We start from the raw sequence: 12068 nt of genomic DNA, 5'->3' as shown, positions 1-12068 counted from the left end.
GTGTCAGCCCTGCAGCTGCTGCCATGGCCGGCATTTCAGAGGGCAGAGCCTGAGCGCTGGGGCAGGAAGGGCCCAGGAGCAGCCCCCACTCCCTGCATGCCTTGCCCCCCCACCATCCCAGCTTGGAGGGAGGCACCATGCCCTTCACCCAAACCCAGCTCAGCAGCTGGCCTTTGGCTGGGATTTAATGCAGCTGGGGGCGTGTGCATCAGGCGGGGGCTGAGCTGGGGGAATTGCACACAGCGGGGCTGTTGCATTTGTCCCGGCCCAAAATGTTTCCTGTCTGCCGGCTTGTCTCTGTCTCCCCTCATGGCTAATGTGGGCCAAGGACCCTCCGGCTGCGGCAGGCTCCGCACATGGGCTCAGCTTTCCCTGGCAGCAGGAGCCCCCATGCCATGGCTCCATCTCATGGCAGACAGCCAGGATGCAACAGCAGCGGATCCATTGCTCATGTTGGTGCTGCCCCCATCGTGCTCGGACCCCAGTGGAGCTGGGGAGCAGCCTGCTGGCACCAACACAGAATGAGCCTGGGTGAGGTCGAGACCCCCTGTGCTGAGGGGGGAGGGGAGGAGTCCTGCCTGGAGATGGGGGCTGGGGAGACCCACACCACAGAAGGCACCACCCCAAGAGTTGGATTTGCACCCAGGGCTGAGCCCTGCTGGTAGGTGCCGAGCGATGCAATCCAGCCCCCTCCTCACTTCCTGCTGGGGGGCTGCCCTGCCAGGCACGCTCCTTCCCCCAGCCTGCTTTGCTGCAGGCAGCCCTTAGGGAGCACCTCCCGCTGGTGAGGGCCTGGGCAGCTGCTGGGGAGTCTGGGACGTGGCCTGCTGTGCCGCACTGTGCAGTGGGTGCCCAGGGCCAGGGAGTGCTGGGCACAAGGGCAGATGAGGGGCAAAGCCAGGTGCAGCCATGCTGAGCGGAAAGGGCCCGGCCAGCAGCAGGCCCACAGGGCGGGCTCCACTTACCCCCTGCCCCGAGTCCAGCCCGGGTGGTCCGCAGGAGACAACCTCTCGGGTGATACTGACCTGCAGAACCCAGCCCCAGAGCCACCGCAGACACCCCAAAGGAGGCAGCGATCCCGCTTGCCAAATGCTTTTTATTGGCCTAAAAAACCCACTTCTCTGGGCAGAACATTTCTACAGTCTCTTGGATGGAGACCAAAGTCCCACACGCAGCACACAGAGGGGGCAGCTGCGGCCCAGCCCCAGATGGAGGCTGGGGGGGGCGTTTCCCCTTCACCCCTGCATCAGATTGATACATGCCCCATGTGCGTTTCTCTTGTGAGCCAGCTGAGGCCATGAGGGGCAGAGGGCAGCCTGGGGGTCAGGCTGATAAGGTAGCAGGGCAGAAGGCACGGCTCAGGGCAGGGCTCAGCTGCAGCCCTTGATCAACATCTCCTGGCCCCAGGGAGCGATTTGGAGACGGGGGAAGCGGGTGGGGGAGCCTGGCTGGAAGCAAAGGGTTAAGGGTGGGGCAGGGATTCAGGCAAGAGGCCTGGAGCAGATGAGACATTCGCATGTAGGCAGGCCCCAGGGCTGCTGCTGGCCCCCTCCGCCCATGCAGTCAGCCCCTCGGGCAGGCCAGGGCCCCTCATGGGGCAGCACACACCCCAGGGCAGGTTGGCACCTGGAGGGGAGGAGGTGGTTCTGCTGCAATGGGTGCAGGGTCTCAGGGGGCAGAGGAGGAGGTTCCTGGCTCAGAGAGCGAGGGGCTAGCTACCCCCCAGTTCTGGAGACAGGCAGGTCCCCTCAGAGGCCATTCAAGCCCTCACTGTGGTAATGAATCCTGTGCGGGGGCATTCGGGCTGAACAAGAAGCGGGTCCCAACCCCTCCCTGGGCTCCTCCCCCTTCCATCACTGCCGTGACCCACCCGCTGCCACGCTCAGGGCATGGGCCCCGGTGCCAGCTCCCCCCAGAACCTGAGGGGGAAGCTCTGAAAGCACTCTGCGCCTGGCCCCTCGTGCGAGGCCAACGTGCAGCAGCCAGGATCCTTCCCCCACTCCGTGCACAGTTACTGCTGTGCCAGCCCAATGCGGCAGGACCCACGCGGGGCCCTGGGGCCAGTGATTCTGCCCTCCTCCCCCGCCCGCGTGTGCAAAGCGTGTCTTGTATGTAACGCCGGCTCCTTTGCACAGCAGGGGGGCCGGGGCGCAGAGTCTGCAGCAAAGGAGGCCTCGCGGCGCTGGGCCTGGGGCGAGGGGAGGGAGCCAGGCTCTGCTCCCCACTAGCCGGCAGCTCCATGGGGACAGAGGTGGCCGCACGGGCTGGCTGTGGCTTGGGCCACACTTTGAGGTAAGCTGCAGCTGCTTTTCAAGGTGACAGGGCCCTTTCTAGGCAGGATCCTCTCCCCGCCCCAGCACTCTGCACGCTCCGTGACCTTCCTCCACTGGCGGAGGACAATGGGGCTCTGTTCACTTATCTCCCGCACCAGCCACGGGGCACGCTCCCCAGACAGAGCTGCTGTGTGCCTGGGCAGGGGGGGAAGGGGGGGGAACAGCGGTGTTCTCACCCCCTCCCTGCCCTGTTCACCGCATGGCTGGGGCACAGCCAGAGGAGCAGTGCTGGCCAAGGACGGCTCCGCTGTGGGGCCGCAGCCCCTGGGAACTGGGGCCCTGCTCCCCCTGCCTAAAGCCTTCCACTGCCAGCTGGAGGGGAACCCCCCCTGCACACATCTCCAGCTCCTGATGATGCCCCACCGGCTTCTGGGAGCTTGGGAGGAGAGTGAGGAGGTGCCCCCCCACCGAGAAGCAGAAGGGGAGGCTCCGGCATCTGGGACTCTGCGTCAGTGGGTGGACACAAAATCAGCCTCTAGCCTTGCATTGCCAGGGCTTCCCCAGGGCCGGGTGTCCAGTGGGCATCACCTCCGCTGGGGGCCTCTGCCCCCTACCCCACGAAGCCTCCAAGCTTGCTCCATCCTGGGTCCCTCAGTCCTTATTTCCCGTCCGCGCAGCTCTCCCAAGGGAGACGGGGGCCAGGAGCCCGAGCAGCCACCGGGGCCTCCCTCTTGGGCGAGAGCCGGGGCAGCGCTATGCGGGCCAGGTGTAGCCGTGCCATCTCCCTACCCAGGGAGCGCTCCCGCCGTACAGGGCGAGCTCAGCGGGATCCCACCTGCCAGGCTTGTGGAGCAGCTGCCAGCTGAGTCCCACGCTGCCCTTCTGGCACTTGTCCCTTGCCGGATTGCCCATTCCCGCTCTCTGCCGGGGCGCCAACCAGGCCGCGTCCGCGCCCCCGCCCCCTTCCGCAGGCCCCGGATAATGCAACACTTGCTCTCAGCACTCGCTTCCAGACCAAATGTAACTCCCCTCTTGCTCCCACCTTCCTAAGAGTTGGCACGCAGCTACTGTAATGTTTGCTCGACCCTTTGTCTGTGCTCAGCACCCCCTGGGATGGGGAGAAGTTTCTGATCTGTTTCACACACCCCACCCCACAAAGGCACAGCTACCGACCGCAGGCAGGCGAGCCGAGACCCTGATCGTCCAGTCCACGTGCGCAGCGCCAGGGCCCCGCCCCTCTCCCCAAGGCCTGGGGGAAAGGCAGTCCAACCAAGGGGGGGCTGGCACAGGCAGCCCTGCTGGTTTGTGCTGCGAGGGCTGCGCAGAGGGAAGGACGAGGATTCCTGCAGATCAGCAAAGGGCAGGGATCGCTCTTCCCTGCTCGGAGGGATTTTAAACAAGACCCCCATCCCTAAAATAAAATAAATTTAAAATAAAGTTAGCTACAAAAATATGGAGCCCGGCAGGCAGGTGTGGTTCTTCTGTGCAAGATGGCAGGCCTGGGGGACGCTCCGGGGCAGCCAGACCCAGCCACTCTGGGTACGTCCCCATTCTCGGCACAGCAGATAAATTAGAGAGACCGTCAGGAGAGGTGAAATCAAATAAATAGTTAAAAAGGTGGCGGTAGGCACTTGGACGCCCTGCCCGCCGCCCCGACAGAGTCTGCACGTGCGGCCCCGACCCCCTCACGTTTGGTGAACTTCGTGAAACATGAGCTCCCGGGGGATGCGCGTCTCCGGCCCGAAGTTCTTGGCCGCCCGCCGCTCGAAAGCGGCCACCATCTGCTTGACCACCTCGTCGAAGAAGACCGTGGCGAGCTGCGAGTGCAGCAGGGAGCGGAACTCGAAGGAGATCTGGGGAGGAGAGAGAGACGAGGGGCTGGCAGAGCAGGTCAGGCCAGGACAGAGCCCTCCCCTGAAACAAAGGGCTGGGGGACAGGGGCTGCCGGGCTGCCCATGTTCTGCAACACCCAGCGGGGAACCTGCCATCATCGGCAGCACGCAGCGAATAGTCGCCTCCACACAAACCCCGCAGCCCAGGTGGGGAAACTGAGGCCGAGAGGCTCACACAGCAAGTCACTGACAGAGCCAGGAGGAGAACCCAGGAGTCCTGACTCCCCGCTCCACCAGGCCCTGCCTCTCAGACAAATGTGCCCAAGTGGAACATTTGCTCTTGCTTCTCTCTCCCTCGAGACACGAAGAGCAATCGCTCGCTCGGTGGCTGACGGCAGCATTTCGCGCCCTGCTTACCTCCCGGCTCGGTCTCCTCCTGGAGGCTAATGACCTGGGGACAGGTACTTCTAACCCGTCCATTACACAGCATGGGCTGGCCGGCAGCCACCTCTCTGGTCCATCCCCAGTGGATTCACTGTAGAGACGGCCCCGCATGGCGACGGGGCGGGGGATGTGGGAGGACCCCTTGGACGGGGCAGGGGCTTACCGAGAAATCCACCGTGCAGGTGCGGGGGTAGCCTGGGATGCCAGGGCTGAAGCGCCAGCTGGTCTCCAGATGGTTGAAGAGCCTCCCGTCAGTACAGATGGCCTGAGAAGGGACAGCAGGAGTGTCAGTCGAGGGGCTTTGCTACCAGAGCACTGGGAAGCCAGGCTCCCTGGGGGGCTGAGCACCCCCAACCCCGCACATCCCGCACGCCGAGAATCCCTGGGCATTCCCTGGCAGCCTCACCTTGACAAGGTGTGGGCGCACCAGGGTGACAATGGAGGTGTATCGCTCCAGGACGGGCGGGAAGCCCACTTCCAGCTGAGCCTTCACGTGGCCCGTGCGCTTGGAGACCACCACCGACTTCTTGCACCAGGGGACAAAGTGCTTGTAGTCATCCACGTTGGACACCACCTCGTACATTTCCTGCATGGAGTACCTGCCGGGGGGGAGACGTCCGGGCTGACTCCGAGCTGCCGTCCTGCAGGCACAGGGCAGCGCGGGGGCTTGGGGACGGGCTAGGGAACCATTTGCCTCTGCGGCGCTGGTTGAAAGCCGGCTCAACTCCACTGCTCCCAGCAGCTGGTGCCATCCATGGCCCCCCCCACAATGTGAAATGAGTTTCATGGGTCTCAATCCGGTTCGCGGTGCACACGTCACGTCACAGACAGGTCAAGGGTTGACTGAGGCCTGGAGACCAAACTCCCCTTTTGCCACCAGCGCTGGGGAAGCAGGTGAAGGACACAGCATGCTGGAGCGTGCAGGGCAAGCCCCTAGCGCACTCATTCCAGCCCCGCCTCCACCCATCCTCCTCTGGGGGAACACAGCCAGAGCCACTTACCCTATAATCCTCCGCTCCGAATACTCCTTCCTTTTGTTGGTGAAAGGCCCCGTGAGATTGATGAACGTCCGGCTGTGCTGGGTCCAGTCCAGGCTGTTTAGTGCCCAAGGCACCCGGCTCAGCAGAATCCCACAGAGAGAGACGGCCCTGCAACTGGAAACGGGTCGGGATTAGCAGAGACCAACCGGAGCTCGCTTGGCCAGGCAGAGGAAAGGAGTGAGGGCTACTCCCTTTGGAGAGGTCACCTGATGCTGAGACTAGCTAAGCCCAAGGCCACTAAACGAAGAGTGGGGCTGAGGGAGACGAAGGAGACGAAACACCCTCCCCAGCCAGGGACAAGGGAATTCCCTCTCGCATGCTAATCCCATTCCCCTGGGGATCTATCGGCCCCTAAGTGCTGCACGGCCAAGCTGCATGCTGCGATCTTTTCACCACTCCCATGCAATCACCGCTGGGTTGGGACCTGGCAGCGGTTTAGTGACACTGCAACTCTACCAACTAGTTTGTGGCAAGGAGCGACGCCAACTCCCGTATCACAGCGAAGATTCTGCCTGCTCCCACCAAGGGGCTGTTTAATGAGCTACTCCTGGGGGAATTATGCGCCACTGCACATGCGCAGAATTTAGGTCCCCCACAGATTTCTTTGCTTCCCTGCAGAAAAATGACTTTCTGATGGGGAAGCAAAGGGAAGCCACAAAAGCAGTCATGCGACCTGCCTCATCAGTATGTTTCGGGTGCCCAGGGCAGCCGGCAGAGAGGTAAATCACTGTGTGGGGGGGGGGGGAGGCTGGGGAAGACCCAGCTGTGTGGCTCCTACCCTGCACCGGGCTCAGCTGCTAGTCCCAGCTGGGCTGGGGAGGATGGGACTTACTCTGCCCACCATCCAGGGCCATGTCAGACCCACCCCCAGATTTCTCCCCCAGCTATAGGAAATGCTGCAAACTCCCCCCTCCCCCACCACACTTCCTGCACCCATCACTCTTGAGCTGCAGGGGGACAGCTCTCTGTACAGGGAACTCCTGTGTATCCAGACCCCCTCATACCCAGACCCTCCTGCCAAGCCTCACCCCCCTCACACCCAGAACCCCCCCCCCCGACAACAAGCCCCACTCCCCCTGCATCTGGACCACCCCGACAAGCCACCCACACCTGGATCCCCACTGTACCAATCCCACTCCCTCAGCATCTGGACCCCACCACTGAGCCCCCCACACGCAGACCCTCCTGCCAAGCTCTATCCCCCCACAGCCAGACCCCCCCGCCCCGAGCCCCAACCACCTTCACCTGGACCCTCCCGGCAGAGTTCCATTACCGTTGCACCCAGAGTCCCCCAACAAGCCCCTGTGCATCCAGATCCTCCCGCACCTGGATCCCCCAATGAGCCACATGCACCCAGATTGCCCCACACAGAACCTTCTCAATCCACACCTGGATCTCCCCCACACTAAGCCCCTCCACACTTGGATCCTGCCTTGCTGAGCCTGCCTGCGCACACCTGGTGCACTTGGCATGGAGGGGCAGGGCTCTGGATGTTTCTGGGGCAGGCCCAGTCCTTGCGCTATGTCAGGGTCGAGTGCAGCCTCACCGCTGAGTCTGTGTCTCGGGAGAGCTGCAGAGTGATCTCCCACCTCTGTGCAGCTAGTGGCCTGTGCTCCCCAATGCCATGCTGGAGCCTCCACATTTATTTGACAAATAAAATTTGCAGAATTTTGCAGAATTTTAAAATATTGTGGGCAGCATTGTTATTTTTTTGGCGCATAATTTTTAATTTTTTGGCGCAGAATGCCCTCAGGAGTAATGAGCACAAATGACCCAGACCTGAGCTTTGAAGTCTGATCATCAGACAGCATTGGGCGGGAGCTCTGGGATCAGCACTGTCCCCGAGGGGAGAGCGTCCCCTGCTCCATCACTCACCCAGCTCCCTGCAGCACAGCGCCGGAGCGGGGTCAGCCCTGGCTCAGACGAGAGCTTGCTCCCACTAGTTCACTTGCCCTGCTCCCAGCCAGCAGTTCATGGCCTCAAACAAGCCCCCCATGGTAGGGCAGGGCGAGTGGCTGGTGGGCAGGCCTGGCTCTCCTGCAGGCCTCTATGCTCAGACACAGTGGCAATTTACTTCACCTCCTGCTTGTGCTCACTCAGATCTTTGTGGAGGCAGCTAGGGAGGGCTCCAAGGGCTCCCACCGAGAGAGACCCTGACCTTCTCCTCCCTGCTGCAGATCACCTGCTGCTGAGTCAAGAGGCAGGCGGCCCCTCCCCTGTGCCCAGCCGGCCTTATGCAACAGCTGCCATTAACCTGCCCATCAGGAGGGCAGCTCAGAGCAGGAGGAGGAGGAGAGATTCATTCACAGTAACAGCACTCAGCTGAGCTGGCTGAAAGCCAGTAAGGAGTGGCAAGCCCTTGGAGCCTGGAACCAGATGGGACATGGGGGGCGGGTGCCACTGGGAAGGGCCCGCTATGAGGCACAGGGACCACGCTTGCCCATCTCCTTAGTCAGGGTGGCTGGTGAAACACAGAGCACCCTGCTGAGCTCTGCCCTCCTCCGCGTCAATATGGAGCGGCGGCACTGCGAACACTGGCACCGATGTGGGGGCAGAGGGTATCTGGATTTCTTGAGAAGGAGGGTGGCAGGGGAAGCAACGTGCCACCCTGGCAGGTTTCCTCCGCTCTCCCGCAGGCCCTGTAATATCACCCTGCTGGCACCAGTGACCCATCGCTGCGTAACCATACCCGCCGGCTATGCTGCCAAGCAGAGATTTCAGGAGGAGGAGCGGTAGCCAGCCTTCTAAACCCTGGCAGGATGTCACAAGGCCCAGAGGCTTGGTTTGCCCTGCCCTGTCTGGACGTTAGCAATGCCTGGCGCTTTCTGAAAGAGCAGCGATTGGCCAAGATTTCCTCTTGGATCCACAGCCCTGGCTGCTGCTTCCCCAGCATGGCCACCTTTCAGCAGTCTTCGGCCGCTCTGGTATCTTTGGATGAAAGGCGCTCTGGAAAAACTGGGTCATTGACAGTAACTGTGGGCTGGTTAGGACCTATTTATGCTGGGTTCTTTGGGTTCTTCTCCATGACCCTTGCAAGGCGGGTCAGTGTTATCTCCGATTGATAGATGGGGAAACTAAGGTACTGACTGAAAACAGGACTTATCTGCCAATGTCACGCAGCCTGTCAGAGGCATAGCTCACTACCCAGGTCATGCCTCTAATTCCCTTGTATCCCATTCGGAGTTTATCCTCTGGACCTCGCCCCCTGATGAAATTTCAGCTGGTGCTTTTGTTCCTTGATCCCCACAGCCTGGCACGCCAACCAGAGACAAGAGAATCACAAACACAGACGGGAAGCCAGCAACATGTGACCTCTCTCCCGCAAACAGTCCAGAGGCAGTGAACAGCCCTCGCACCCTTGCAATTGGAATGTTTGTGCACACCAGGAGCAGGCTTCCGGCTCATTTCCTTGGCAGGCTGGGGATCAGACCCACCCTCAGCAGGGTCCCGCTTTGAGCTGCACTGGTGGCGTGGTTGGCCTCCCGCAACAGCCTGGACAGACAGTTGATTTCCCAAAACCCCCAAGTCAGCGTTGACGATCCAGAGTGAGACTGTGAACACTCCCCCTTCTTCCCCACTTGACACTGGTGCTGGAGCCAGCAACAGACCACTCACTGCTTTACAAACACTCGCTGGTCGTCACCGCCCCTTCTGCGCAGGAGGTGGCTATCCCCAGCTGGGGAGACTGAGGCACAGGGCGGCAATGCGACTCGCCCAGGACCAGGAATAGAACCCAGGAGTTCCTGACTCCCAGCCCACAGTTCAGACTGGTCGGGTTTTATCCCATTGGTTAAATGCCAACAAACAAAAAGTCCTGAAGTTCACAACCCCCCAGCAAGCTTCCGAATCGGCTGGAAGGGTGGCAATTGGACATTATAAAGACAGTAGGAACGAGATTCAATCCTGCCTTCAGGAACTTCTTTCCAACACCCCGGCAGCTTCCACTCAGCACTATCAGGTCACATTCCATCGTCACTGGAAACTTTCCACTCAGGCTGTTCACTTGGATCTATAAATATATGTGTCCGAAAACGGGTCACTCACCCTCTTCCCCAGAGGCACCAGCAGAGGAGAAAGGTCTTTCTTTTCCAGTGTTCTGGGGCCACTCCAGACTCAGATAGCCCGATGCCCCCTCTCCTTCCAGCGCAGAGGAAAGTGCAATGAACGTTGCTGGTGGTTTGGATTTGGTATCACATCTGAGATCTACATGAGCCTAGAGATCGTCTGGGCCCCCTCAGCCCTGCCTGAGTGGATGGACAGACTCTCCAGGGGACAGACTCCAAGCTCAGAGCCATATCTATGCCTGACACTGTGCAGCAGAGGACAAGAAGAATTCATGCAGCAAAGAGCACAGCCGTCAGCTATTTGTGCTTTGCCAGCCCTCCCATATTGTGTCTCAAAGCAAACACACTCAAAAATTGCCTGCAAGGTGCCACCTCCTGTTATTTATTCTGTGCAGATGCATAGGAGAGGGCTGCTGCCCCGAGGAACACGGCATCTCTTATACCCAACACGCCAGTGACGAGCAGCCGCCCTGGCTCCATTTCAAAGCTGTGCACAACGCCACTTAAACTCTCTCCACTCCAAGCTCTGGGAGCGTCCCCTGTGCTAACGGAGGGATCTGAACTTGAAAAGCACCTACACTTATACCCCAGCTCCCACCTGCCAAGAAGCAGGACTGCTCTGCCAGCCCCAGGCATTGCTGACGGACCAATGCACCGTAGCAACTTCCTGGCACGGCACCTCCCACCAGAGGTCATCGCTGGAGGAGGTGCACGCCCTCAAGACTTCCAGGCCTTTTGAAAGGGAGGACATTCATTTGCAAAGCCTGGGCAAGAGGTGACATTGAATTCAGATCATCAAGTCAAGTTAACATCATGTTTTCCGACTGAAGAGAGACTTTTACAAACTGCCATCTCTGGCAATCGCCCATTAACTAGCACCTGATCACAGGGCTGCAGCCATGCGATTAGAAACTTGCAAAGGAGGTCAGCTGCTGAATCTGGATCCTATTTCCTCTTCCTGCAAAGCAGGACACTCTCTGGAAGGCTCACTACAAGTTATCATAACATCTTCCATTGCTAAAAAAACCAACATCAACCTCCCCTACCCTGAAGGGTAAACCTAAAGGCCTGGTGCTATCCAGCAAACCCCAGGGGCTAGGGCTGGACCCATCCTTGCTTTAGTGATGCTAGATCCCATTTAGACCCAGCAAGTTTTACTAAGCCAGTGGTTGCCTGTGCGTGGTGCATGGTCCATAGATCACCCGTGGCCTATCAAGCCCTTGCAGCTAGTCTTCAGCCAGCTAAGGCGATTTACTGGGGTGTTGCCAAGGGTCTGCAGCCAGCTAGCTGCTCACATCTGGCTCTTTGGTTCCAGATGCTAAATTCCATTAAAAGAAGTGAAGTGTCCGGGAAGAATTCCCCTCGCGTCACTGCTTCCTACAGACAACCACTGAAGTTGCCGTAGAGACGCTGGGAGGGGAGCCGTCCACAAGACCATCTCTCTGGCAACAGGTGTCCCAGGGTGTGGGCCGGGTCCCCTGAACTTAAAACACCAGCTTCTCTATCCAACCCAGCCCAAGCCCCCCAGGACGTGAGCGGCCCTGGCCGGGTCCCCACTGCCTCTTCCGGCGCACCCAATGCAGCATAAAAGTGTCCCCCTCCCATAGACCCCCCTCTCTGGGTCCCTCCCCCCAGAAACCCCCACTCTGGGCTCCTCCCCCCAGAGACCCCCCTCTCCGCCCCCATGGCCCCTCCCCCCAGAAACCCCCTCTTAGGGCCCTGGCCCCTCCCCCCAGAGACCCCCCTCTCCGCCCCCATGGCCCCTCCCTCCAGAAACCCCCTCTTAGGGCCCATGGTCCCTCCCCCCAGAGACCCCCTCTTAGGGCCCTGGCCCCCCTCTCCGCCCCCATGGCCCCTCCCCCCAGAAACCCCCCTCTCCACCCCCATGGCCCCTCCCCCAGAGACCCCCCTCTTAGGGCCCTGGCCCCCATGGCCCCTCCCCCTCTGGGCCCCTCCCCATAGCCCCCCCTCTGCCCCCATAGCCCCTCCCCCCAGAGGCTCCCTCCATGAACCCCCACTCTGGGCCCCTCCCCCCGGCGGCCCGCTCACCTGCCAGGCGGGGGCGCTCCCGGCCGCAGCCCCTGGCGCGCCCCCAGCCGCAGCAGCGCGCGCAGCCGCCTGGCCGCCATGGGGGAGGGGTCTGGACTCCGCGCTCCGTCCGCCGCAGACACCGGCTCCGCCGCGCTGAACTCCCCCCTCCCCCACAACGTCACCGCGTCACTATAGAGCCCATCGCGTCACAGCCAGGGGGCGGGGCGAGACGGCACAGGGAGCTGGGCGGGAACCGGGAGGGCGGGGCGTACCGGTGCCGTGGTGCGTCATGGGGGTTGTAGTTTCCGGCGTTTTTACGGTCTGGGCGCTTGCGCTCTGCCGCCCGAGGCTTCATGGGAATTGTAGTCCCGCCGCCCTGAGGCG

At 61.1% G+C, this 12068-nt stretch overlaps 1 protein-coding gene across 1 annotated transcript; it reads right to left on the bottom strand.

Annotated features, from left to right (window-relative positions):
• Positions 1–1057: 1057 nt before the first annotated feature.
• Positions 1058–11804, bottom strand: COQ10A (coenzyme Q10A). Its single transcript, XM_074935702.1, has 5 exons — positions 11703–11804; positions 5551–5703; positions 4956–5148; positions 4713–4814; positions 1058–4126 (listed from the first exon to the last, which is right to left on the bottom strand). Exons 1-5 carry the CDS (start codon positions 11780–11782, stop codon positions 3959–3961), a joined length of 696 nt encoding a protein of 231 aa, XP_074791803.1. The 5' UTR covers positions 11783–11804; the 3' UTR covers positions 1058–3958.
• Positions 11805–12068: the final 264 nt, after the last annotated feature.

Source organism: Natator depressus, chromosome 20, assembly GCF_965152275.1.
Source record: "Natator depressus isolate rNatDep1 chromosome 20, rNatDep2.hap1, whole genome shotgun sequence".
NCBI lineage: Eukaryota > Metazoa > Chordata > Testudines > Cheloniidae > Natator > Natator depressus.
The sequence above is the reverse complement of the archived record's forward strand: the minus strand, read 5'-3'. Positions and strand labels throughout refer to the sequence as shown.

What these genes read in the sequence shown, in the direction of transcription:
- COQ10A (XM_074935702.1), bottom strand. Translation starts at nt 11,782, where the DNA reads ATGGCGGCCAGGCGGCTGCGCGCGCTGCTGCGGCTGGGGGCGCGCCAG. An exon ending in TCGGAGCGGAGGATTATAGG is followed by an intron (nt 5,149 to 5,550) that starts GTAAGTGGCTCT and finishes CCCCCCCGGCAG; the next exon opens with GTACTCCATGCAGGAAATGT. An exon ending in CCTGCACGGTGGATTTCTCG is followed by an intron (nt 4,127 to 4,712) that starts GTAAGCCCCTGC and finishes TCTCCTCCCCAG; the next exon opens with ATCTCCTTCGAGTTCCGCTC.